At 39.4% G+C, this 26,496-nt stretch overlaps 2 protein-coding genes across 3 annotated transcripts in view; one reads left to right on the top strand and one right to left on the bottom strand.

Annotated features, from left to right (window-relative positions):
• The window catches only part of FAM13C (family with sequence similarity 13 member C), a 114,867-nt gene extending 112,942 nt beyond the window's left edge, over positions 1-1,925 (top strand). The window contains exon 22 of the mRNA XM_054276568.1: positions 382-1,925. Coding sequence (XP_054132543.1) covers positions 382-505 — 124 coding nt within the window. The 3' untranslated portion in view covers positions 506-1,925. The remainder of the gene's footprint in view (positions 1-381) is intronic.
• A 101-nt stretch (positions 1,926-2,026) lies between these two features.
• Positions 2,027-26,496, bottom strand: part of PHYHIPL (phytanoyl-CoA 2-hydroxylase interacting protein like) — a 54,610-nt gene continuing 30,140 nt past the window's right edge. For both annotated transcript variants that reach the window (XM_054276571.1, XM_054276570.1), the window contains exons 2-5: positions 12,860-13,056; positions 7,803-7,977; positions 6,739-6,856; positions 2,027-3,372 (exon numbers count right to left, since the gene is read on the bottom strand). In XM_054276571.1, coding sequence (XP_054132546.1) covers positions 2,838-3,372; positions 6,739-6,856; positions 7,803-7,977; positions 12,860-13,024 — 993 coding nt within the window. In that variant the 5' untranslated portion in view covers positions 13,025-13,056 and the 3' untranslated portion in view covers positions 2,027-2,837. The remainder of the gene's footprint in view (positions 3,373-6,738; positions 6,857-7,802; positions 7,978-12,859; positions 13,057-26,496) is intronic.

The raw sequence follows: 26,496 nt of genomic DNA, 5'->3' as shown, positions 1-26,496 counted from the left end.
TACCCAGAATTAAATACTGGATATTTTTCACTCTGTTTTTCCTCCTCTTCATTTAGCAAACATTTTTGTTTATGGGCACTGGTAACAGTGGTAACTGGTAACCATTTTCAAAGTATTATTATGACTTCTCCACATATTTGAGCATCAAGTAATTATGCTTCCACAGCTGTCAAGAAAGTTACCTAGTATATAAAAATTCAGTGTTTTAAAGATTACTTTATTTCTGTATATTAGAGCTTTTTGATCCTGTCAAATTATCTCAGTCATTTACAGTCAGTAAAAAAAACCAACAATCCTCATCAGTTGTTGCAGAATTAATTTTTAAGACTGTTTCTCTTCCTACTCATAAAAAATGATGGTGCTTTTATTTGTTTTTCATAGGAGTCCTCAGAAAGAAGATCGGGTACCAATGGCTGAGGAATACTCTGAATACAAGCACACAAAAGCCAAAATCAGGCTCCTGGAGGTTCTCATCAGTAAGCATGATATTTCCAAAACAATTTGAAGTGAATGCAATGCTGTGATATTGTTCTCTAGGGGGAAAAAAATCCAAACAAACACACAAGTAATGAAAAAGAGAAAGTAATTTTACAGGTCTTGGTCTGCTGCACGATTATTTGACACACTGAGATTTTTGATGCACTTTACCAATTATAATAGCTGTGATGAGAGAGGACAGCAATATGCAAGAATATTAAGCACGGGTGAGTGGAATATAGTATATATTTTTCCTTTTGAAAAAGCCTTGAAGTGCACTGTGAGAATGTTAAGAAATTAAAAGGATGCTGAAGTAATGTAGATTCTCAGTTTGACCTGCTCTAAAAGTGTGAGGAAATGTTCTGCAGGTTTTTAGTACATCTTAGTACATGCTAAAGTGCCACACATTTGTTTCCAGAATTAGCATGTGTTACAATTAATTAGTAATGTTGGCTATTAGGGTGCTGATTCACTTCACTAAATTGAAAGAAATGAATTTGAGTGAGTGAAGGAAACACTCAGAACATACTCTAGCTGTCAAGACAGATCTGCCATTCAATTCCAGTGGCTTCAAAGAAAGGTGCATAGGAAGAAGCAGTGCCAGGGCTGGGAGCAGAGCAGTGATGCTGCTTAGGCAGGAAAAGGCCAGAATGAGACTGCCAAACAGAACTAGTGGTGTTACAGGAATAAGAGAAAGTGCTTGGCAAAATGAAACACCTGCAAGTTGCTGAGAGAAGATGGAACAAATGTACTGGCTGCTGTCCTTTTCACTAGTTCACAGGACTTGGCTCACAGAATTTAGAAGTCAGTAAATAGATCAGCTACATGCTAATTTTGATTTCTCTATTAACCTTTGCACTTTGGTTTGCCTGACGCTATAACATTCGCTTCTCTAACTACCAAAGCTCGTTTAAACGCATGCACTTTGTAAAATGTTGAAGTACTTCTTGTGTTATAAATTGCCACATATATCTATAAAACAGGACTAGATTACTGCATTATGCTAAGATATTTTGGATAGATAAAGTACATGGTATATAAGTGAGTGTCACAGTTATCTGATGAGGACTGCTAGACTTCTTGTTTACTGAAAATATGGTTATAAAAAGTTATTTTTCCATTGGAGTTACGCATCTTTCTTAACTTTCAGAGCACCACACTTTGTAATATTAAGAAGAATTGTCACTGTTTATGGTAGGTCATTGGTGTGAAAAGTGGGACTAGTAATAGAAAGATTATCAGCAGGTTTTGTACTAGCAATGAAAAGCAGGGATTCTGGGAAATTCCTACCCCAGACAGAAAGAAGGGAAGAACTACTTAAAGAAAAAAAAAGGGACTGGAACCAGTTGAATCATGTTTAGTGTTTTGTTTTACCTGTCATTTTGTATTGACCACATAGTATAAGCAACCTGTTTTTTATCTTGGTAAGAAGAAGAAGATTTTGATTTTATAAAGCCTATTATGTACCAACCATCTTTGTAGTTATCTAGTATGTAATGGCATGATTTGGAAGATGTACACATCTTCAAGTAATATGGAGGAAAAAATATGAACACTAAAAAAAGGAATTTTTTATTTTGCAGCCGTTTGTTGTTTCAGTGTACTGATTTAATAATTTATAACTTAACTTTTATGAATCAGAAATGGTCTTCATAAATCTGTTTTAATTAAAGTCATCTAGAGCAACAGGAACAGATACAGAGCTATTTGAAGTTTACAAACTACATCTTTGATAAGGGAAAATGATTTAATGACATGTATACAATTGATATTAAAATGTAATCTATATATTCTATATGATTGTATAATATTTTATACAACAGTACAAATAAAATATTTTTCTATTATATTTATTATGTCGAGACACAGTTTCTGTTTTCAGTTAGCTAATATAAATAACATAAATAACACTGTCAAACAACACGTTGGAAGTGCTGACATTTCTAGGCTCTGAAATTCAAATCATGCTGCAATTACAACCTTTCATGCTGTTCAGTTATCCCAGTACTTGTTCAGTAGTTAAAATGAATGCATATTTAAACACCATTTATAAGCCGTTATTTTTATTTTGCTAAAGCAGTTTATATAGGATTTTGTTATGTTTGGCAAGAAACAGAAACAATTTTTGCAGCATCTAGGTATAAATGGTTGCCAGAAAGAAATCCAGGACTTCTAATCATTTAAAGCATCGGGGGAACAGAAGGGAAAGAGGGAGAGAAGAGATCCTAAGAAGGCTATTGGAGGTTTTGAAGACCGGTAGTTGCTTTTGGTGACAGCGGCATGTGCATGCTTCCGACAGAACTGTCTGACTATGGAAATGGGAACAGAGGTTTGAAGGCTCCTAAGGAACGAGGGCAGTTTTAACGTCCAACACTGATATTGCAGGTCTTGCAGCTGGGATCTTTCTTTGCATTTGCAGTAGACAAGCTCATTAGTTGGTGACCAGTAATTTCAGCAACTGTGCCAAGGGAAAGATCCACAGGATCAGTGTAAATTACTTCCAAAATAACATCCTGGGCATGATGGTAAACCATGACCCCGTCTTCTTCATCGCAGGTCAGAAATTTGTTATCTTTTATGTTCAGCTGGGGAAGGCGCTGCTTACAGAACTCATCTCCTGGTGACCCCACCGGGGCGATCACGAGGATGACGTAGTGGTAGGCTGTGTACATGCAGTAGAAGTCTCCAAAGTACAAGTTAGTATTTGGGTTGAAGAGTTTTTCAGCTGCAATCTCATACCTGTACCTTCCATAGGGTGAATCTTGGGGTGGCTTGCCAGTGTTAAACTCAGTGTTGCAGCTAAAGAAGATGCCTTCCAGCTTCCCACTGATCGGAGAGCCATGGCTGCCACTGTTATCCTTAACAGAGGGCTGCATAGCATTCCCATGATGCTCTCTACAAATGAAGCACTGGTATTGTTTATTTTGTAACAAATGGCAAAGAAAAAGTGGAAAGTTAGGACATTATGCTGTTTAGAAACAGGACTGAAGGGACACAAAGGAAACCCATTAAACTGAAAGACAGGGTTAGTGTCAGGGTCTTAGGACCAAGCAAATCAAGTGCCATCAGACTTGGGAAGAGCTAAAATAATTCCTATTTAAGGGGCAAATCTGCTTTTCCAGCCTGCTTTCTCTGTCAGCAGTCTGTGTCTCATAAGCAGGCAAAAAAAAGCACAAACAAAAAAGCCCCCAAATCACAAATATCTTTAATTAGATGATTTGTTCAGACTTACACTACATTTCTAACAATAAACACATGTTGACAATTGCAAGTCAGTCTCCATATGCTGAATATACTGTTTGTTAATATGTATTTTTAGCATAGGCAGTATATAGTTCATGTAGAACACTGCCAGTGAAAGTTATTTCTAAAGGAGGCTTTTTAGAGAGGTTATAGGAAAGAATGTATTGTCTGCCAGTATTTTTTGTCCCCAGATGATCATTTCAAGTCTAATTGGTCTACTGCTGATTTCAATCAGTGCAGAGCTGGGCACAGAGAATTAGGCAATTTGGTTAGTTTCCATTTTGGTTGCTATCCAGCTTCTGCAGTCACTAGTCCTAAGGGAAAAAATACTAACTTTTTTTTTTTTTTAAACTTAGCTCAATTTTATTCCAGTGAAAAGAAATGTGCAACGAACAAGTAAATTTTTAAAACCCCAAATCCCAAATTGCATTCAGCAGCATTAGGCTGTTAATTTGGGAAATTACTCCAAAACACCCCCTCTAACCCTCCTTAGCACCTGAGATTTTATGTATAGCAGGGCATTCCCCAGTATTTGTGTCCCACACAACTCTGGACATGCTCCAGTGACAGCTTTGGCTCCCTCTGCACCTGCAGCCAAATAATACCTGAAAGGGAACCATGTCCTTTGGTAAGTCCTGCAAAACACCATATCTGCTAGGCACCCTTACAACAATGTCTTTATGACACACTACAAATGCATGAGGCTGTGGGGCTGGAGATTCTTATGATTTTTATATTCCCCTCTTGCTTTGACTTTTCTTTTTTCCTTCTTTCAGGAAAGGGAAAAATAGCCAAGAAAGACTGTTCTCTCTCTGCTTTTAACTTGCAACAGGCCCATGTAAAATGGTGCTGTGTGGGAGAAGGTTTTGCTTGGTTAAAGTGGGAGGTAGCAGTCACAGCAAACAAACTCAGTGTATAAATTACAAAACAGCTCTGAATCAACTCAGTAATATCTCCAGCTGTGATTAGTTTTTCATTATTTGTAATCTCAGCAGCACATCTTTATTTTACTCTAAGATACATTTCAGAAGTTTTCTGAGCCATTCAAATGCTACCTACTTATTGTCTCAAGCCCAATTTCATAAGACATTGATTGGAGTGGGAGTATAATTAGTATTTTATGACTGAAGAGGTTACTAGGGAGAAAAAAAAAGAGAGGAAAAAAAAGGCAGAATAAGCTTAAATAACCACCTGAAACCTCTGCAACCTGAAAAGTCAGGCTTCATTCTGAGAAAGTTGAGCTTTTCCATTTCTGTGGCAAGACACTGACATCCAGTGGCCAATTAGGCTAATTATAGGTTGCCTTTTTGGGGGATCTCAAATGCTTTTGGTGCTCCCAGCCCAGGTAAGCTGCAGTGACACAAACACCCCTTCTGAGCTCACCTCAACCCCCCTCCATTTGGTGCTGCTTTAGCACCAGGAGCAGCTGCCTGTATGCCAGTGCTACCAGAGCTTTTCCAGGCTGTGTGATGGCAGCAGAGACCATGGCAGGCATGGGATGACAAGGAATTTTCCCTAATAGGAAGCATGTGGTATGGGCTTTTAACATAACATACAGACAGGTGTACTGGGGAAGGAATAGCCCTTGTGACTGTGTTAGTCTATTTCTGATCACAAGAGGGGACCATCAGCCACTTCTGGTAGTTTAGCTTCCCACTGGCCTGGTTAAACAGCTTTTTGTCTCCAGCTCACTAACAGAGGGAAAACAAACCCATCTCCATTGGTGTCAAACCAAGAAAGAACTTAGTAGGAAGAAGAAAAACAGATAGAGTGCAATCAATTAGAGTCACACTTGGCAGAATAAGTCCAACCCCACAGCTACAAATGCACCTCAGTGGCAATTTTCAGCACTAATGAACAGAAAGGCAGATGCACTATGATTACATAGCTGAAAACAAAGCAATGTGAGGATCAGAACAGCACAGGCATTTCCCTTCTGTGGTATCCAGCCCAGGATGGCAGCAGTGGTTATGGTTATCAAAGAACCTCAATTTATTCTCTACCTCTACTGAGTTTTGCAGCTGTGTCCCTATGTGCAATAAAATAATCCTTCCAAAACACAGAAGGGGAAGAGCAAGCCCATGCTCTGCAATATCCAACACACTCTAGGAATAAATTACATACCCAAGACTACAAAGTGGGAATGTTTCCAAATATAGTGGAGTCTGTTCTTTGAAGCTGGATTGCCTTGAGTTGTTTTAAAAACTTTCCATTCTAGGCAGGTACTAGTGGGACACTCACTCAGAACTGAAATTATGTGGCCCAGCAGGAGCCCTGTCTCCTGATGAATATTAAAGAAGTGCAGTCAGTGGTGCAGCCTTCCAACACACTGCTTATTACCTCTCATCCATGTTCTTCTAACGAGCTTTGACTCCTTCTATCAAAAAGTCTGCTTTTCTCTTATCCTGATGCTCCCCACCTTGTGTGGAGGGCACACTGGGTGTCCAGCAGAACAGGGAACCTACCTCCAGCTATCCTGTTTTGTCATTCCAGCTGAAGCATGGTGGTTTAACACTGTCTAAACATAATGCCCTCATCCTCCCCACATGATCTATAAATTAACATTCAGATTGCAGAGTCTGTATAACTGCATTTGAGTATGGAAATAGGCTGGTTGTACATGGGAGAGCAAATATTTGAGATGGAACTCTCACATGCAGGCAAATGCCTGTGCACATTGTTGTACACTCCTACTGTCAGTCACCTCACTCTTAATTTCTCAGTACAGTGGAAATATTTGGCTACTAAACTCTCCATTACGGTTACAGATGCTTTTATGAGGTTGGAGTCCCTGTGAGTACCTCAGTTTCTGCTTCAAAACAGACTTTTATTGCCTAATGGAGGTGCTGAGTTAAGCAAGGAGAAAGAAATGAGTTGTGTTTTATTCTTTGCCTTCCTCTGAATGGGCTATAAAGCATACAGGCATTCTGCTCCAGCTTCAGCACAGCTGTCTCAATTTACTTATTTTCATTACTCCTTTAATTTGCCAAAGGACTTTGAATATGTTTAGTTTCTTACCTGATATAATCAAAGTATTCTTTGTGCTGATTCCGATAAAAAACAGACAGTTTGAGCATACGGCCTGCAATCACTTCAGCTTTTTCCAATAGCTGTGTTAGGTGAACTTTTGAATAATCTGGAAAGGAAAGACAAACTGCTAGTACAGGGGGCAGGAAAATCCACAACACCCTCCAAAAGCCACAGACACATGCAGACTGAAAACTTGGTAATATACATCACATCACGCCCCAGTTTTCAACAGTGGCAACAAGCAAATCAGACGGCAGGAGCAGGTGTTTGTGATTCTCCCCACTCCTTCCTCATGAAGACTCTGCAAGCTGGCAGCAACTTTCAGCTCAGGATTTCCTATGTCAGGGCTGGTTTCCCTGTATTTGCGACTGCAGTGCAGCTCAGGACTGCAGAGGAGCTCAGGACTGCCCTCTCTGGCTCATATCAGCTGGTAAACTGTTAGTTACAATATACATGGTTGTGAGCCAATAACCAATGGCAGTACTAACAAAGCTTGCTCAGGACCCAGCTTAAATGGCTTCCCAACCAACATGGGATTCATACTGAGCTTGTCTCAGTCCTCAGATTTCACACAGGTTTACACAGTGGCAGCAAGTCTTGTTCATCCAAAGGAAGCCTTTTAAATCAAATACAGGCCAAAGTGACCCTTGAGATGGGCTGTTGATGGTGCTGAGGCTTTGCAGCATGCAGAGAAGGCAGAGCAGCAGAATGTCTTAAGCTGTCAGGGAGCTGCCCTTCTACCTGACCCCACATGTGCTGGTAGCCAGTGACAGGCACACAGGTGGCCCTTTCCTAGCCTGGGACAAGCAGTGGTGCCAGGCACAGCACTTTGGGACACCTGAGCTATGGCACAAGCAAAGAGCAGTCCAGCTGCCTCTGCTTAACGTGCCAAACCTCAGCACATACAAAGTCTAAAGTGTGAATTCCAGTTTCCAGGGGTGACTATTGAAGGGCACCAGCAGAGCTGGCACTGGCAGGTGCCCAGCCCAGTGTGGCAGCAGAGGCAGCACACACAGACTGCAGCCTGTGGACCAGGATCCCTCAGCTGTTACCTGCGGTGCAGAACTCGATGATTTCGCTCCACTCGGACACGACGTAGTCGCCATCGACCTGCTTGGAGGCCGTCTGCACCGCCACCGTGTACTCCGTCCTGGGGCTCAGGAACCAGTGCCCGCGCACCGTCATGGGCAGCGGAACGGCCTTGGCCACCAGCTTGGTGGGCACGTCCTGCACAAACAAAACACCAAGGGACACACAGGTCAGCACTGACACCAAACCAATCTGCCACCCTTTCTGTCTCTGCTTTTGCAGTAGCCCCCAACCCTGGCTTTTCTCTGCAAACTCGAGTTATTTCCCACAGTTTGTGGGTGCAGCAAGGTGAGCAGTACCAGAGGACTGTGGTGTAAGGCCTGTTCTAAGAGACATGGGGATAACCTGCATGTATGAATGAATGATTTGTTCCAAGTGACTGTAGAGTAATACTATTATATATAGCCCAAATATATAATTGTCTCTAGGGTCATTTATGCTTACATATGCAAACAAAGAAAGACATGCTATTGAGGACAAAGCTATCTTAATTTAAGAGATTCTTGTGCTCTCACTTGTTTCTTTCGGCCAATATAATCAAACAAAATTCCTCCTGCTGTCAATCAGCCCAGCTACACTGCTGCTGCTACCTTCCAAATTAAATTTCAACAGAGATAATTAAACACATTGCAGAGTAACTACGGCTGGTTCACATCTTTCAAAACACCCTTCTGTACAGCAATGGCCAGAAGAAGCAAACAGCTTGAGCCTACCACTGAACCTCTTGCTTTCCCCTCCACTGCCCCTTAAAATCCTCTATTTTGCTCTTTCAGGATATCACAGCCCCAGGGTGCAACCAAGAAAAACTGCTTGTTGTAGTTGAAATACTTGATTTCTACAGTACCAAAGCCTTTGGTACAGACCACCAAAGGACACAAAAAATGGAAGAATGGGACATTTTATGCAAGAACTGTGAAGGAAAGGACTCACAATGGAGTTCAATGATTTTCTGTAGTGTACCTGAGGAGCTGCGATAGAATGAGAGACATTTACTACTGAATATTCACCAGTATTAACAGAATAGTAAGACAGCTGCCATGTGAAAAGTGGGCACTTTAAATGACATCCTTAACTGTCCAGCTATAAATCCTAGTCCACAATCATCTACCTATATATAGTAGTCCTACACTAGGACTATAGGTAGATAGTAGTCCTATAGCATAGTAGACTTTAAAGGAAAAAAGTAATAGAAGGGAGATATTTCCTGGTCATGATCTCTAAGCAAGATCTGAAGGATTTTTTTTCCCCCTTGTCTTCTATTATGGAAAAAGATCTTTCTCCTTTTGTTTTCCTATCAACAAAAAATTAGTTTCTGTATTAAGAAACTGTAAAATTAGCAGCTTGGGATATGACAAGAATTGATGTAATTGAGTGATAATCCAGGGTAAAATTTTGTTGTCATGATTTCTCTTTTGCCAATTATCATTTAAATCAAATATTACTTGGGTAAAAACTTTATCTGAAAAGGAGAGAGTTGTGCATGCTACAATTCATAATTTGTAGAGAAAAATTACAAAGAAAAAAAAACAAACACCAAATGACATTTGAAGCTACCACCCCAAAAGGCATCCCACTGGACTGAGTCTGCTACTGCTAATGCAGTCAGCAGGTGCCACAGTTAACATCATTGCTCTTCCTGTCACCTCTTCCTGGGTTATTGTAAAAGAGCTCCCACCTGGGTCAGATCTCTGTGCTCACACCCCAGAGGTGGCTTTTTCTCCATTAATTTTGTCAGTTTTCATATAACATTAAAAGCCTTGTTGCCCCATGTGTCAAAGCTTTAACCTCCAGCTGTGCATCAGCTACCTTCTTTAACCATACCAAAAAAAGGGAAGGACTACAAAAAAAAAAAAAAAAAAAAAAAAGGGTAAAAAGGAAGGGGCAGACCACCACAGACCTGAGGGATTTCTATCTTGCACAGCTGGAGAGGAGGGGCAGATGTGATGCTTCTCACAACTCTCATCTGCTGTTTTTTTCCTAAGCAAACACCAATTTTTTAAAGGCCACAATAGAGAAGAAATATTCAAATGTTCACATTGAGGATCCTCTGGGGATTCTCCACTTCTCCCTTTCATCTTCTGCTCTCATTCCTGGCTGAGCCACCAAAGAAGTGCAAAGCAGGTACTGTGCCAGCTCAAGGAGAGCCAGGATTCTGGAGTGGCAGATGGCTGCTCCACTACCAGCACCCACCAGACAGCTCTAAAGGTACCTGGATGGCAATAATTTCTAAGAACAGCCTGGGAGCTTTGAATAACTGAGTAGCAGCAAGGTGTGTGAGTCACTCTACTCTCCTTTTTGGGAAAAGAGGCAGCTTTCAGTCTTCAACTTTCTCCCATTTCAGGTTACCCTTCCCTTTGCCAGGTCATCTTGTAGAACACATTGTGAGAATTCAGCACACACAGATTCTGGTCCCACTTTTGCTAAATATTTGAGTATTTTCTTATTACATGGGAGTAATCATATTTCTATATTTTAAAAAAGAGAGGAAGTATGCAAAATGAATTGAAAAGAAGACAAAATCTTATTGCAATTCTAGTCTTTGCACACCACTACCGATACAAACCTTCTCCTTCACGGAGACGATGATAGTCAAAAATAATAAAACTTTATTCACCATAATTATGCTGAATATACTTTATATAATTGCCAACAGAAACAGTATTGGAAGGTTGAATCATTCCCAGGAACGCAGGAAAACAAAGAGCTCCCTTTCCTGAGGTACAGCATGGATCTATCAGGTGAAGTGTATACCCCAAGTGTATATGTATATTTACAGCCATCTGAGCAAACTGATACTTCATGTTAATTCTGTCTAAGTTAGAAAACAAGCTGGTCCCCTGTGTTAACACCTGTGACAGAGAGGGGGCACTTGCAGTGCTTTACCCTACCTGTAAGCTAGGTAAGGATGGATTCTCCTTGCACAGGCCAGGGTGCTGGATGCCTCCTAGGAGTAAATCCCAATGCTCTGTTTTGTATTTATGCAGTTGGGCTCGCTGTTTTGTCTCTGAAAAAGCCCTGCTAGGAGCAAGGGCAGTGCTATCCCCCTCCTTTATGCAAAAGCTTTGTTAGGAAGTCAGGGCATGGGTGGGGACTGAAATCTGTTCCCTGCTGTGAGGATTCAGTGCTGGGCTATCAGCTCCTGCTGCTGAGCTTCAGCTGGGAAACTCCTATGGCCAACCTTAGAGGGAGGAAGGATGCTTGTCTTGAACCACACCTGGCTCACACATTTGGAACCTGAGCACTTCAATTATCAACCAAAGTTCATTCTAGAAGTTGTGCTAGAAATTGCTTAGTACTGAAGATGCATGAAAGCAACACCCACATGCTCTGGCACAAAGCTGGATTATTCAGTCTATGTTTTACTATTCTCCACCCTCTCTCTACTCTCTGGATCTCTGTCATTCAAGCTTGGGAATAAAACCATCCAAAAAATCACACAAAAAAAATCTTAAACAAGTCACTAACAAAATCAATAGCAATAAATTTTTAGTTAATTCTGACGAGACATCCAAATTATTCATAATTTTAATTGTAGATTTTAGCCTCCTGTTCTCACAAAACCAATTACCTTTGTCCTTTGACTAAACACTACTGCACAATAAAAAGCTAGGGAATTGCTGAGAAACACAAAATAAATCTAATAGCTTTTCTTTATTCTACTGCCAATATAATTTCTCCCCCTTCCATTCTAGTCTCATTGCTGTGATAAAGATTCTGAAGTATATGTCGTGTTTGCTCTACTAGGATGGCTCTACTTTTCACAAAAATAAATGTTCCAAGAATACACCAGTTAGCACATGAATGAAAAAACATATAGAATAATAAAATACATGAAATTTGAAAGAATCTATCCCACTTTAGAGAGTATATTTATTTCTGCAGTGTAAAATGGGAATTTCAATTCAAAGGCAGTCAGTCCAAAATTAGTAAGAAAAAAGCAAAAGTATCCTACTTTATTTGCTATTACTATTAAAAATGGGGCATAATACATGCCTATTATAACATTAGGTTTAGTAGTGCTTCACATACTGGTTCCTAGCAACTGCAACAACATGGCCAAAAATGTAAAATTCTCAATTTCAATAAACAGTAAGTGATTTTTCATTACTCTTACTGGATATGTTACTTCCAACCAAAAACAACAACAACAAAAGGTCAAATAATGAAATTATACACCTGCCATTAACAGAAATCTCATGAAAAATACTCTCACAATAAAAAGCCTCAGAGAAATTGATGGCAATATCTTCTGTTTATCTCACTGGCTTAGAAACCAACAGTTATTTTGGTGCTGAGAAAATTACAGCCCGTACATTTGTTTGGACAGTTATTTGTGCCTTGGCAAACCTTATCTTTTAGACAATGCCAACATAATTTTTAAATTTGAAGAATGTTCTATCTCAATGTTTCTCTAGACATCTCAGTATTTCAACTGTTCTGAGGTCAAAGCAAATTTTGCTGGATTTGGTAAGTAAAGCATTTGCAGATCCTGCAATGCCTTCAATATGTTCCTGCACCAGAGGCTTGAGGAAAGAGGCCAGATGAATATTCAGGTCACAGTGCTGAATGCTGCAAACTAAAATTGCTGGAAGCCTTCCTGAAGTGCATTAGAATTTGTGGCTCTTCTGTTAGAATGATATGTGTTGCTCTCAGGAGTCTGTCACTGAATAAGGACAGGCAGAGAATACACACATTTTGTAAATAATGATGAAGAACCAGTCAGGAATAAAAATGGCAGTCTTGCACTACATTGTAGAGGTACCAAAAATGTTTTCAAATGAAACAGAAAAGGTAATGTGCAGCTCTCTGTGAAACAAATGTATTTTTGTGTACATGCACACAGGCTGGAGACAGAGAAGGTACTTTGGTAAACCAAAATTCCAACAGATTAATCAAAACCCACCTTTGCTGGATATCCAATTCCTGTTTCCCATGGCCTGGCTTTGAAAGGTTAATAAAACACAGAGATTCATCTGTTTAAAATCAAGCATTTGTGCCTTGATTTTTAAATGAAAATTACCTTGTGTTTGAATTTGTTGGAATTCTTGTTTTCTTTCTTGTTGAGATCGATGAAGTAATGAGTAATGCGATCCTTGGATTTAGAATCCATGTCCCAAGAAATCTTGAAGGAGTCACACGTGATGTTACTTATTTTGATGTTGTGTGGGACTGGAAGCTCCTCCATCTCTGCAATCCCACTATCTTGTGATTTATTCCCTGCATGGAAAAGAAGCACAATTTGTTCAGTGAAGGACCCAAATAAGGACAATTTGTTTAGTGTTTTGTGTGCTCCAGTACCAGCACATCCCTGAACAGCCTCTCACAAATTCTCACAGGGGGTCCCCAGCAGCCACTGGGGTACAGTTATACAAGTCTGGATGTCAGTGATGGAAAGCATTGGAAAGGGATGAAATTCCTCAGGTGAATAGGCACTAATAACATGGTGCACAGAGTGGCTGCCATCACCACTGTGTGTGCTTGCAGGCTGACAGGACAAAGCACCTGAAGCTATCAAGTGCTCCAAGGTTCAGTTAAGAAGCCAGCGATGCCCACAGTTAACATAATGGCCCCATTCATATCTGTCAGCCACCTAAACACAAGCAGAAATCATATCCATTCTTAAACTACCTTCCAAGCACAAAACAAAGCCAATCTCTGCAAGGTTTATAGATGGTGGATGCATATACACATATGAGCACACATATTTAAAACAGCAACTCCTTTGAAATGGAACAATTAACACTTTGGTGAGCCACAGCAAAAGGAACACACAATCAAACTTCATTTTCTGTTCTTTATTTTTCCCATTTTCCCAGCTGAGACCCTGCAGTTTTCTTGGGAAATTCTTTTCTAAGTACATATGGGAGATGAACAAATGACCATTGACCCCAAAAAGAACCACTGGTTCTAAATTTAGGTCTCCCCTTAGTTCCCAAGGCAATTTTGTAGTTCAACATTCCATGAACATTAGAATTCAGAAATGTTAGGTGTTCTTGCACTTACATAACACTCAAGTCAAAAGTGAACAAATGGAAAAAAAACCAACCCAGTAAAATGAGAAACAATACTGGGTAAAAAAATGAACTAATCTATATGATGTAAGAGAAGAAGTAAAGAAACAGAACAGAAAAAAATGAAAATTGAATATAGATAAGGACAGATAGAATCAAAGCTAGAGTCTCTGTAAGAAACTCAGGAAAGCTCCCACATGATGAAGATGGGAAACTCATACAGGGATGTGAGGCAACGCATTGCCAGAATTATTCAGTGTCACATCTAATTATAGAAAAAGATAGCATCGATACTTTCATCATAACTGATAAAAAATGACAAAAAAACTGAACTCAGAGGTGTTTGGGCAGTAATAAAAGTAAAAACTTTACTTGGAACACATTAGGAACATTTCAACCTCTCAACATACTCTGCCAAAGAATTATTTCAGCACTTCAATGCAGGAATATTACTGTTGGCCTGATTGTTCAAAATTCTGCTCATAGATATGTGAAATTCAATCACAGACTCTGCAAAATTCATAGATCTCCAGCTAGTATTGTGAATAATGTATTTTTACTGATGACTTCATGAACTAATAAAACTATTTTTCAATTTTTGTCTTATTTTATGCATTTATATCTAAAAGGTTGTCTATTCTTCAAACATCCTATTGCTCTTTTTTTTTTTTCTTTTTCAACTAATACCAAAATCAGTTAGTGCACGGTTTTGCTCAAAATGCCCCCTATTTGTGCCATACCCAGTGACATTTTCAACAGCTGCACTGGCTGCAACACACTCAGAAATACCAGTCATTATTGAAAGCTTTCTCTTCATATGACAGACGTGGTAAGTGCTTTTCCCAACATGACATTTCAGAAAGCCAGCAGGGAGAAAATGGCACTGCTTTCTTTTGCAAGCAATTTGTGTTTGAAAGATGACTGAAAGCTCTGCCAGGTACACTGAAAAGGCTTCATATGATTGGCTCTTCCAAGAGCAGGGCTCTGTGTTTAAGCAGAAGATGGAGTGTGGATGCTGAGGTTCTCAGAGCTGGAGAGTTGGACAGACTGAGACACTGAACACTGCACAGAGCCTAAACAGACATGCAGCCAGGAAATACAAGCCACAAATCCACAATAGTTCAATGTGCAAATTATTAACCTGAAAGTGAGCTTCTGTATTCCATACCCAGGGCCTGAGCTGTGTTACAAACACCCAAAGTGGTTTCAGCCTCAGGACATTAGCAAAGGAGTAATGACCATTGACAAAAACTAACAGAGAGGAAGAAACATTCTGGAGAACACCAGTGGCAAAGAGCAAAAGTGCTTCTGGAAATAGATATCATTTTCTGTGTATTTTTTGGTATTAATATCTGGCACACATCTTCAGATATCTGCACTCCCATTCCTTTTAATTTCTTTGCTTTTGAATAAATAGCTGTAAGTAAATGTCAAGCAGAATATCTCCAGGTAATTTTTAGCGTTAGGGTAGGGGTTAGGGTTGAAAGAGTCAAAGAGCCTGCAGTTTCAGGAAAACTGGGGCTAAAGGCACACCAAGGCTATCCCAGCAGGGCCCCAACATTGCTGCTCCTACATCTTTGTGATCTGGAATCCCATGGTGCTGGGTTAGGGGTAGGGTAGTGCTTAGACAGAAAACTAGGTGATACAACACACGTATTTTAGGGAAGTATAAAGACCACAAAGAAATCTAAGCACACCTAACATGCCAAGCTCCTGGAGAACCTCCATCTCTAACACTGCCCTTTTCCCCAGGACTGAAAGTTTGCTATAAAAAAGAAAGCCCAGATTCAGTGGTGATTGCTCTGCTCACCCAAACCATGTCAGTCTGCATCCAAGCACTTCAAAGCAGCCTCTGGGTTGCTGCAATTTTTTATGCTGTGTGAGACATCCAGAAGCCACTGAATGAACTGGGAAAGACAAAAGCACAGGAAAGTCCTGGTGATACCCCACAAGCAGTGACAGGGAGGAAAGTAAGTGGAACCATGGTGACCACAATATCTGTGTGCCACCACAATATTCCCCTACACTGATGCAATTTCCCTCACTGGGGCTGCTGTCATGCAGGAGAAGGTGCACCAAGTGCTGGGTGTAGTGTCTGGGAACACACACAAGACATTAACTCCTGCAGTTACTTCTGTGAGCTGTCAGCTCCATGAAAACCCAGCAATGTGATGAGGGAAACGTGACTCAGGTTCATGAGCCAGAAATAAGCCAGACACTACTCACAAAGTCCAAAATTAAAATCTAATGCTGGATTCTTAATGCATTCTGGGAAGATCTCTGAAAATCAAAATATGTGTAGATGAGGATGAGAAGCAATTTCTGAGACCCTGAAGGATGAGGTTTATATATATAGATGTATATAGATATAGATACCAACAGTACATGTAATAAACACATTAAAGGCTAAACAGAATTTTATATTCAGAATCACATTTGAAAAAAAAATCTCACCTTATTCAGATTTTAAAATGCATGCACTGGGGAAATCAGAATGTGATTTTCTCAAGTTAACATTTCCAATACAATGAGAGATATTAGCTATGGTATTTTGAAGAAGAATGTTTGATGAGAGGGGATCAATGTCTAAGAGCACATACGTCTTAGGTACCATGCCATAAGAAATCCTCTTATAGACGTGGATGCTAACAACTGAGAACAACTCATTTACAAACAGGAACTCCCATAACATGAACAGAGAAACCCTTACACCTTCTGAAATACAAAATTTTCTACATTTTCTTGTCTTGATAATTCAATGGATAGGTTATATATCAGATCTACAGAGATAAAATATTGTAATTACAGAAATCTGATATAGACTGACAATATTTAAGTGCTGTAATTGAGAGTGAATTCTCCAATTTACTGAGAAGGTAATTAATTTCCTCAAAAATTCAACAGAAGGGAGAAAACTTCATTCTGTATAACCATCAAAAATGACAGGGAAGTGCCAGAAAATTACATATTAGCTGCTACTTTAAATTTAACTAAGCAAAAATACAGTCTCATATTTTCCTCCTGTGCTGAGGAATGAATGGCTCCCAGTCCAACTGCTGGCTGTACAGAATTATTTTACAGAGCCAGGACAATATGTCCCCACCATCAAATAATTAACCTGAATACCAACATTTCAATGTTCACAGCAACACCTTGTTCAAGAGAGACAGTGAAATAACACAGAGGAAATACAAATGCAACAACATTCAAACAAATATTAAATCAAGGTTGTTATTTGTTAGGCTATGTAAGTGCACTTGTCTAGGATAGTTACTCTATTTCAAAGCTCAATTTTTTATCCATAACCACAGAAGTAATGTTGATGTTTTGGTTGTGCCTCTTTTCATGTACAAAAAAATGAGTGAAGAGTCTCGACTCTAAATTATCTCTTTTCTCTCCCCCAGAATCCTGGTAAACTACCTCCCAAAAGAGACTTTTTTATACTTATATAAGCATATTTAGGAATATTTTCTAAATAAGTATCCTTGTAAAACTAATTCCTAAATTAGATGAAGAGAGAATGCCTGACCCTAGAAATCCTGTTAGAGGGATAAACCCCTCTAAACCTTCTCCTCATTTCCTCCCCATTGTCTGATACTACTGCTGTGTATTTTCTAGTATGAAATGTGCACTGTGTCCAATACTTTTTTAAAATAGTTTCAAGAGTAAAGCATTACTTAATTAATATGTGTATCTATACTGAGTGGTTTTGAAATGTGCATATACAGTCTTATCACATGGTTTTAACAGCTTAATTTATCTGTTTCCTGCTAATCTAGGACATTGACTTCAGCAGGAATATTCCACACACAAACCAAAGAGAACACAACTGGACTCTGCGAGTACAAATGTGCCTTCAGTACAGGCATCTTCAGCTGAGAATGCCCCCCAAAGAGTGCCACATAAACAAAGCACTGAGCAATCTCTGGAGTGCCTGGTTTCTGTGCTGAAAAATTTGTCTCAGCCCCTTACAAAGGACTCGATTCTTCCTCCTTCTCACCCGGAGGATGAATGCGCTCCACAAGTGGCGCCGTGATTCCCATCAGCAGCAGCCCAATCCCTCACTGTGCCTCTGCCAGCCAGGGATGTGCAGGCTCCCAGCTCCCAGCTCCTGCTCTCTCCAAGCCTGGTTTCCCAGTGCCTGCTGTCACCAGGGGCCTGCAGCCCTGCTCTGCAGGCTGGAGGTGCAGCACAGCACTGGGGGACCATGTGTGCCATGGGAAACCGTGGGCAGTGAGCCCCGCTCACCCACCCAGCCCAGGGGCTCATTTGAACAAATGACCCTGGACAAAAGCAAATGGGACTTCAGGGGCTTTGTTTCCTCAAATGTGTGTGTTGCACCAACATCACTGTGAATATACAAGGCACAAGTGGCAACCCTGACAGCTAGCAGCAGCCAGCAGAGGTGCCCTGGCACATTTTGGAACGTGGTTATGCTATCAGCACTGAAAGGCTTTGGTTTACAGCTCATTCTCTCAGCAGGCACTGAATACAACATTATGTTCAATAGGAAATTAAGAGTATCTTTACAGAGAAGGTTACTATAATTAGTAAGCAGAAATTAAATAGTCACATTATAAGATTTCTGTGGAATATAAATTTTGGCATAGATAGTAGATTCTCAACAGTGGATTTGTTGGGCCATATGTATTCCTTCTAAGTCAATTTTAAAACCTAAATATTTCTTAAATATGACAGCAGAAAGAGTAACAAGAACAGAACCAACAATGTTCACTCCTGTGACAAGACCATAGATATCTTGAATTACACCTGGAATTATTTTGATACAAAATATCCATCTGTTAATCCAAAAGCAAAGGCTATTCTCCAAAAGATTTTATACATATGACTTGCAATGATGTTTAGGTACAATTTTCATATCATGTACATAAAATACATACATGAATTTATATATATGTACATATATGAATTTTCCAGACTATTATGGAAACAGCTAATACTTTTCCTATGCTAAGAAAGACAAAAATACTGACAAAACATCCCCCCTGGGCAGTGAGCCTCCTCAGGCTCACTTTGCATCCAGTGAAGAGAGGCAGTTTCCTAGATGGGGTAATCTGAGTACCTACAGGTAGCTCTCACATTTAACTTGGCCCTGGAGGAATCCAATTCTTTTTAGAGAGAGAGGTCACAGAAGCTAAGAGCTAGCTGAAGTTACCCTTTATAATAATTTCCTAAATTACACTCGTCAATTTGACTGATTCTCATGATGCAACAGCAATTTGCAAGATTTCTGCCAGAGAAAAAAGAAAAATCATGAGGATAAATACTACATTTTACATTGTAGTCAATTTCTGAACTCCTTAGCAAAGAAATCTATGGGTCATTGACTCAGAAATATCCTTTGACTAATACTTAAAAAGGGATAAACTTTTCAAGAATAATTTTTATGAATTTCTGTGTCAAATACATCATTTATTCCCACAATATTTTTTCTGAAAGCACTGATAGAATCAAATATCTCAGGACCATTAAAGCTTGAATGTGGATGAATTTATAACTTGCTAACTTCAATTATAGACAAATTATTTAATAACTGTAATTTATTTTAAATAAATAGTGTATTTAATTGCATCATTAAACTAATTCCTCAAAATAATTGTTTCCTCTCTTGCTATTACCATAAAGAAAATTCAGATATATCACTGTACATTGTCCTCTGATGCTATCAGCCAAATGGTCTAAATCAGCAACAATTCTTCCTTTGATTTTTGACCTATCCTTCTTTAGACCAAAAATTTAAGTAATGAGTAGTAACATCTTCAGAAATAGCTAAATTATTTGCAAAAGTCTTATTGAAATCAATGGAATCTAAGCTGAGTTACTGAAGAACTACTGAAAACCTGATCACCACTATGTACACAAACTCCACAAACCCAAAGCATAACACAAACCCTGACTGCAAATCAGATCAATGGCTAAATTGGCAAGGCTGACCTTATTCTTTCACTAAGATTTAATTGATATTTGATATCCTGAAGTTATTTGACATCTTGGAAGTATTTAATATTTATACTTTACTCATTCAAATCTAAACCACATTTTCAGAATGTCAACAGCAGCCAAACCCCTTGATTGAATACTGAAATGGAAATAGATGAAGTCTCTGTTGATATAATTACCTTTTTTAGAGTTCCCCTTTCTCCTGTTAGATATTTTTTGAAGAATATTTGTAAAAAAACTGGAGGTCCCTATGCCTTTATAAAGTACTTTATGTCCCACAATGTTGGGCCTTTATTATTGAATTTTTCCTCTTTTCTTTTTGCAATTTTATTACAAATAAGTTGAGGAGTAGTATGCTAAGCTAAATACACACAACTTCATACAAAATTTAGTTTTCACTGTATTAAAATAAATGGAGAAAATATAAAAAAGGAAAACTTTAGTTTTCAGATGGAAATATGCAACTGAAAGGTTGTAAATAATGAGGTAGGCACATTTTTCTTAACTAAGCACTAGGAAACCTGTAAGACTGAAAACTTAGGCTAGAAGATTAAACTGCCATCCATGCTATGAGGACAACTCTCCCCTGTATCTAAGATTTGGAGATCTACGGAGATCCTTTGACCCTACCATCCTCTAAGGACTGACCAAATCCCTGGGTGGAGAGCTGAGAAGTGCTGGGATCTCCTTTTATGACCCATGAATTCCAAACCCAAACAAACTGAATTGGCCAGACAAGCTGAGACTCAGTGCAAATGTCACCAGCATCCATCAGCATCTTGCTCCTCATCTGGCTGTCGAGTGACTCCTGTGTGCAAAACAATTTATACCCAGTTCCCTCTAACGTTCTCAGTCTGCTTTTACTAAACATGGCTTCATTTTTTACTGTACCTTGTCATGTAAAGCTAAACAAACTTCTCTATGACCTTCTGTGAAAGGTCAGTTCATGATTTGTTGCAGTTGCAGTATGCAAAAAAAAAAAAATAAATAAATCTCCTACTGACAAACCATTGTTTTTCATGGCTCTGCCACCAGAGCCAGGCAAGGGCAATTCTATCTTCTTGAAACCAAAAAGGACATCATTATTGCAGCCCACAAACACTAAGCCACCACAGTATTTCCTCCTAATTAAATACTCCCATTTTGTTCAGCACAGCAAGCCTGCAGTACATGGGTGGTAAGTGGCTCTTCTCAGCATGTGCTGGCTACAAGATACATTTGAAAAACAAATTTTAATTAAAATGTGCATTTCTCAGTTGTTGAAAGGCAAAGAAGGTAACAAGGGATGTAAAAGGCTCTAAACCACCATCTTACTTAATTTAAATGCCATTTAAAAATTAAAATTAACTTTACTGTCCTTACATACACAACTAGTATTTGAGTTTAATGCATACCTTCAGTCATACAGAATTCCAGACTTGAAAAGCAAGTATATCGGAAACTACTACAAAATCTCTCCCAGATCAACCTATCATATGCTCTTGATTCAGATCTCTATTATTATCTAGCCAATGTTAAATTCTGACCACACTTCAGACTGCAGGCCCATTTTGGGGTGTATTTTTGTAAGGATGCTGTCTCAGTGCTGTTCTGCTGAAAACGGGAATAAAATTTTTCAGCAGACTCCCACCCTGTTGATTCCTGAAGGGGCAGATTTTGGAGCAGGAAGGGACACAAAGCTTTTAATGGCATGAGGTTTGTCTCCTCTGGTGAATAAAATGTACAGCTGTGTCTGAGACTGTGGGACTGCCTATGTCTCCAGGACTAACAACAAAGGAAAACAGATCTCAGATGAAGGCTCTGACTGTGTGACCCCAGACAAGTTGCTTGGGGCCAGATTCCGATCCAAGTGACACTGCTCTGGGTCACTGGCCTAATTGCTCCAGTGCTCTTCAGCTAACAGTGAAATTGAGGCAAAGCATTGCCCTTAGTTTTCCATTGCTTTTAATATTAACTGTGTATTAGAGAAGTGACTGGCCTTTCATGATTTGTGCTTCCACATGTCACTAAACAAAGGAGAGAGACAAACAGTTCCATTTTAGTTTATTACTGTGTACCTCATTCACATTGGTTTACCTCATTCTTTGGCTGGCAACAACTTGTGCCATTTATTGCAGCTGTGTCTTCATCTAAACCAAAAACGTGTTCTCTACTTCAAGTTGAGTCATGTGAGTTCAAATCTAGCAAGATGAGGCAGCCTTGTATTCACATGAACTTTAATGTGACCTGCCAGCTTCCCTGAAACTGCAAGTGCCTTGATCACAAAAAGATGTTTTCATTTTAAGTCCACTTCCTTTCACCAAAGGGAAGCCCAGACAGAAAGGCAAAACTCATCCCTTGAATGGCAGCAGAGAGAACTCAAGGCTGGGGAACATAGTTTTACTAAGCATTTTCCTTGGGAAAGTAGGGTGCTCAGCATGAGTGGGCTTTTGTAACTCTCTGGCTACCCTGGCAGTCTGCAGCATGAATGAGCATTTCTTTACTTCAGTGCACTGGCAATTGCTGGGTGCTTTTCACACACATCTCTTGTAAGGAATGGGATTTGGCTCTGGTTTACACCAGTTTGTGCTTTTTAGCTGTGATTTGAAATGTATTACATATTCACAATAGTTCAGGAAATTCTACTTTGTAACTTGTACTGTTCTGTTTTACATTTAAATTGTATGCACGTTTCAGAATTGTACGCCTGTTTCAGACTTTCTCTCAGGCCCTAACAAATAAAGGATATAGGGGTTTTGAGAGTCCTTTTTTGGCAGGAGTTGTTCTGTTTCATTTTTAGCTGGTTTCCTAGGGAAACTAAATATTGCCAAGGCTTTAGATGCAGGTCTGCCACTGGTTGACTGTTTCTAACTTCTGAACCTCTGACAAGAGCAGAGAGCTCACAGATAACTTAGGTTGCTGCCAGTTTCATTAAGGCAGGCAAGCATGCAGAAATGAGAGGATCCTGCTAAACACTCCTTATCAAGAGGAAGGCTGCAATGAGGTGAAGCTTTTCACTGTTACTAGAATATAAAGATGACATAGTTATGAATATTGTAGCCAAAAGAAATCTTTCAGCAGTCTTCACCACACTGGAATTCACCCCTCACTCAGACACAGTATAGCATACTGACCATGTGTATTTATTAAAAGTCTCAGCTGTAGCTCATCAGCTTCCTGTCCTGATGGCATTTGTGACAGAACTCTCCCATAGGTTATCTAATGAAAATTGTCTAATGGAGAGGAGAAAACTCAAAGTGAAGTTTTGATGTAATTAAGTTAAAAGCAACCTACAACAATTCTAAAAGCATCCGATTCAAATCCATGGTCCTCAATAACTCTCAAATTGCCCTTTAAAAAAAGCACAGCTCAGTTGGATACTTACAATAGCTTCCATTATAAATTTTTCTGTAATCTTATTATGCAGGCTATCAACAGCCATTGGGCTGCAACAATGGCACCAATCGTGATCAAGACAAGACAAAAATTGATTAGCTATAGAGGAATAGCTGCACAACCTTCTACAAATTCGCAATGCTAAACAAGTTCCCTTGGGTATGGTACTTAAAAAGAATTCATATTTAGATTAGTTTTTCATCTTTTGGATTTAGAGCATTTAAAATCATCTCAAGGAATGCTTTCCAGTTCCCACTCCCTACCATATGAGCTAATCTAATAAGCATACTGAGATACACTGAAGGATTTAGTTTCCCTCTCTGGCTTCCATCTCCAGCACTGCATGCTTGCACCAGGGCTGACAGCCCCACCAGGCAGCCTGGGGGGCTCCCTGATGGTCTGCTCAAGGAAGCAACACAGAAACCAGCTGAGCATTGCAGAATATACAAAAATAGAAAAAGGAGAATGACTACACATGGAGATCATGGTTCTGTCTTCCCTGCACTTCTCCAGTTGTGAGAAAGCAGAGTACTAGATATGTTCCTACCACACAAGCCCGGCTGGGCCACCTGGCTACCCGATGCGCCACAAAACCTGAAATTAAACTCTCCTGCTCTAGAAAGGCTGCCCTACTCAGATCCCTGGATATCAAGTATGATTTAAGAACTCCATGCTACCCAACCAGTGACAAAGAAAAGTACAGAAGTGACATATTCTCTGTGTCAGGCTCCCAAAGCATGGCACAGAGCTGTTCACAGACAGAGCAAACAAAGAACTGTAGTCAGAGTTTCAGGTGCCTCCATCTATGGGGGAAAGAAAGCAACATCTACACATGGGCAGAGGTGAGACAATCACAATAAATGCCATGAGAAATCTTACTGCCCAAACCTGTCCTTTCATGAGGAGTAAGGTGGTAGCTGTGTCATCACAGCACAGGTACCATGGCCTGAAATTCCAGTATGTTCCACACAAGAGGGACATAAATTCCCTGTGATCTACTGGAATCAGTCAGCAGCCTGAGAGGATTTTCAGTTCCTGTGAAATATGGAACATATTCCATATTTAGAGATATGCCTTGGAATTACACTGGAGGTGTAAAGGCTAGAAGTTCATCAGAAGCAGTGCTCTGAAAATCACATGCTTTCTACTCAACATCTATATTAAGCTAAAGCCCATCACAAAAGTGTAAGTACATAGTATTTACCTTATGTTGTCACATGGAAGATGTTCCTTAGTAGCATTAGAAAATACAATCTGCTGCACACCCTGTGTTTAATTTTATCCCTTCCTTTATATAAACCCACATATAATTTCCCTTTACATAAGTTGCATTAAAAAGAACAACACAGCATGAGTCACTCCACAGATACTTGTACACTAGAACTTACAGCTGGCCAAGACTGAAAGAGCCTTTTAACATCTTTTTATCCTGCTTATTTTGAAGTCCAAATGTTTTTGACTATGAGTACACATAGAAGTGAACTGTAAAAAAATGCTTTAAAAGAATAATCTTTTAAAAATGTTCTTTCTAGTCAGAAGTTAAATGCAGATTATAAATACAGGTTAAATATATAAACAAGTATATAAATCTATCTTATAAAAAAAGACAGAATAAATTCAGACAAACTGCAACCTATAGAGACAAACTCCAAATGAGATGCCTATCTGTATGAAATAAGCTAGAACACACACACCAAAGACCAGGAAAATACAGCACTTGTAAGATCTTAATCATGCCACATTATGAATGCAAATTGGTTTTTACACAAAGTCTTACTGAAGCCAATGGAACAGCTCAGGAAATAAATTTATGGGATGTTTCAGATCATTGCAAACCAAAGAATTCTTCTAAGAAGAGTGCTTGGATATACAAAGGTTAATACTGCAATTCCTTCAACTCTGCTTCTCCTAGACTTGCCACTGGGAATGACTTTCTCCAATATCAAAGAAATAAACTCCAGACTCCACTCCACGTGGAACTAAGAGTGCAACCCTGATAATACTTTCTGTCACTCTGCAGGAATGAAAGAGCAACACCAAACTAATTTTAAGGCCTCCCATTCTTGGCAGCAGCTACACCTGTCAAGACTCAGAGGAACACTTGTTAGGTTATGAAAACAGTACAGCTAATCATTGCTTTTGGAAACATCCATGCAAAACACCTTGTTCATTCAAGCAGAAATCAAACAAGAATACTCTGAGAACAATAAAACAAAACTGACTAATGATTCAGCTACAAACACCACTGTGAAAACTGATTCGGTTACAAACGCTACAATGAATTCTGAGCAAATCTTTTGTGCTGAAGGAAAACATTTCAAGGTCAAATAAAGAATGCTCCACTGTGGAACAAGCCCTAGTAAAGAAATCACACAAAGTGATTCTGGAGCAGAGTTTTCTTTAGTTCCAACTGCCTAAACACTGTCTTTGTTGTACTTTTCTATAGCAGTGACATATTTTATACACATATCCTGTACTGGAAGTGTTAGTACTGTTTCTCCAGATATGTTTACAAATTTTTAAAGAAAGTGGTCTGCAAGAAAAATGCTGAAAAATTCTGTCAAAAGAGAACAGACGACATAGTTTAAGCCTGTGTTCAGCCAGAATTAAATATAGCCTTCAGGTCACAAAAAGCACGAAAGGCCACACATGCTGGCAGAACAGAAGATGTACCTACTGTCCTGAGTGGTCTAAGAAATACTCAGACTGGGAGGATTTTTAAAGATTACCTCCTCAGTCAGGGTGGAAGATAACACCACTACTTCAGCAGCACAGGGGACTGAAATCTATCTTATTCAGAAAAGGCACAGCCTTCAAACCTGCTGTTTAGAAGCCATGAACAGTAAAAGATGCAGGAAATTACAAGGAATGGGTAAACAAGGAGATCTTTTTGGATTCTAGAAGAAAAAATGGAAAACTAATCAGGCAGAGAAGTCCCAGAAAGAAAAACCAAGGTCAGGAAGACAGGCTTCAGAAAGGTTTTGGAGACAACAGAACACAACAATGCCTGACTGGAACCCATTCAAAAATCAATGATGAAATACTAGAGAAATCTAAATAAGAATATGATAGAGTCTTTCCTCAACACACCTCACATGACAGAAGGGATTCTCTGCCTATTCTAGAATCTATGGTTTTGGTACCAGGAACCTCACTGGGAAACTGTTGGAAAGACTGAATTGGCTTTCTGGGTGTACTCTGACCCAGATCATACAGGCAGAATGGCAGGAATTTGGAAACATAAGTTCAGAACATTTCTCACAAGAGGTGGTAGAGCCACCAGATTAGTAGGCTGAGAAGGAAATTGCTA

The sequence above is a fragment of the Melozone crissalis genome, unplaced genomic scaffold (genome assembly GCF_028551555.1).
Source record: "Melozone crissalis strain CALT ecotype California unplaced genomic scaffold, PUWL_Pcris_2 ptg000019l_1, whole genome shotgun sequence".
NCBI classification, from domain to species: domain Eukaryota; kingdom Metazoa; phylum Chordata; class Aves; order Passeriformes; family Passerellidae; genus Melozone; species Melozone crissalis.
The sequence above is the reverse complement of the archived record's forward strand: the minus strand, read 5'-3'. Positions and strand labels throughout refer to the sequence as shown.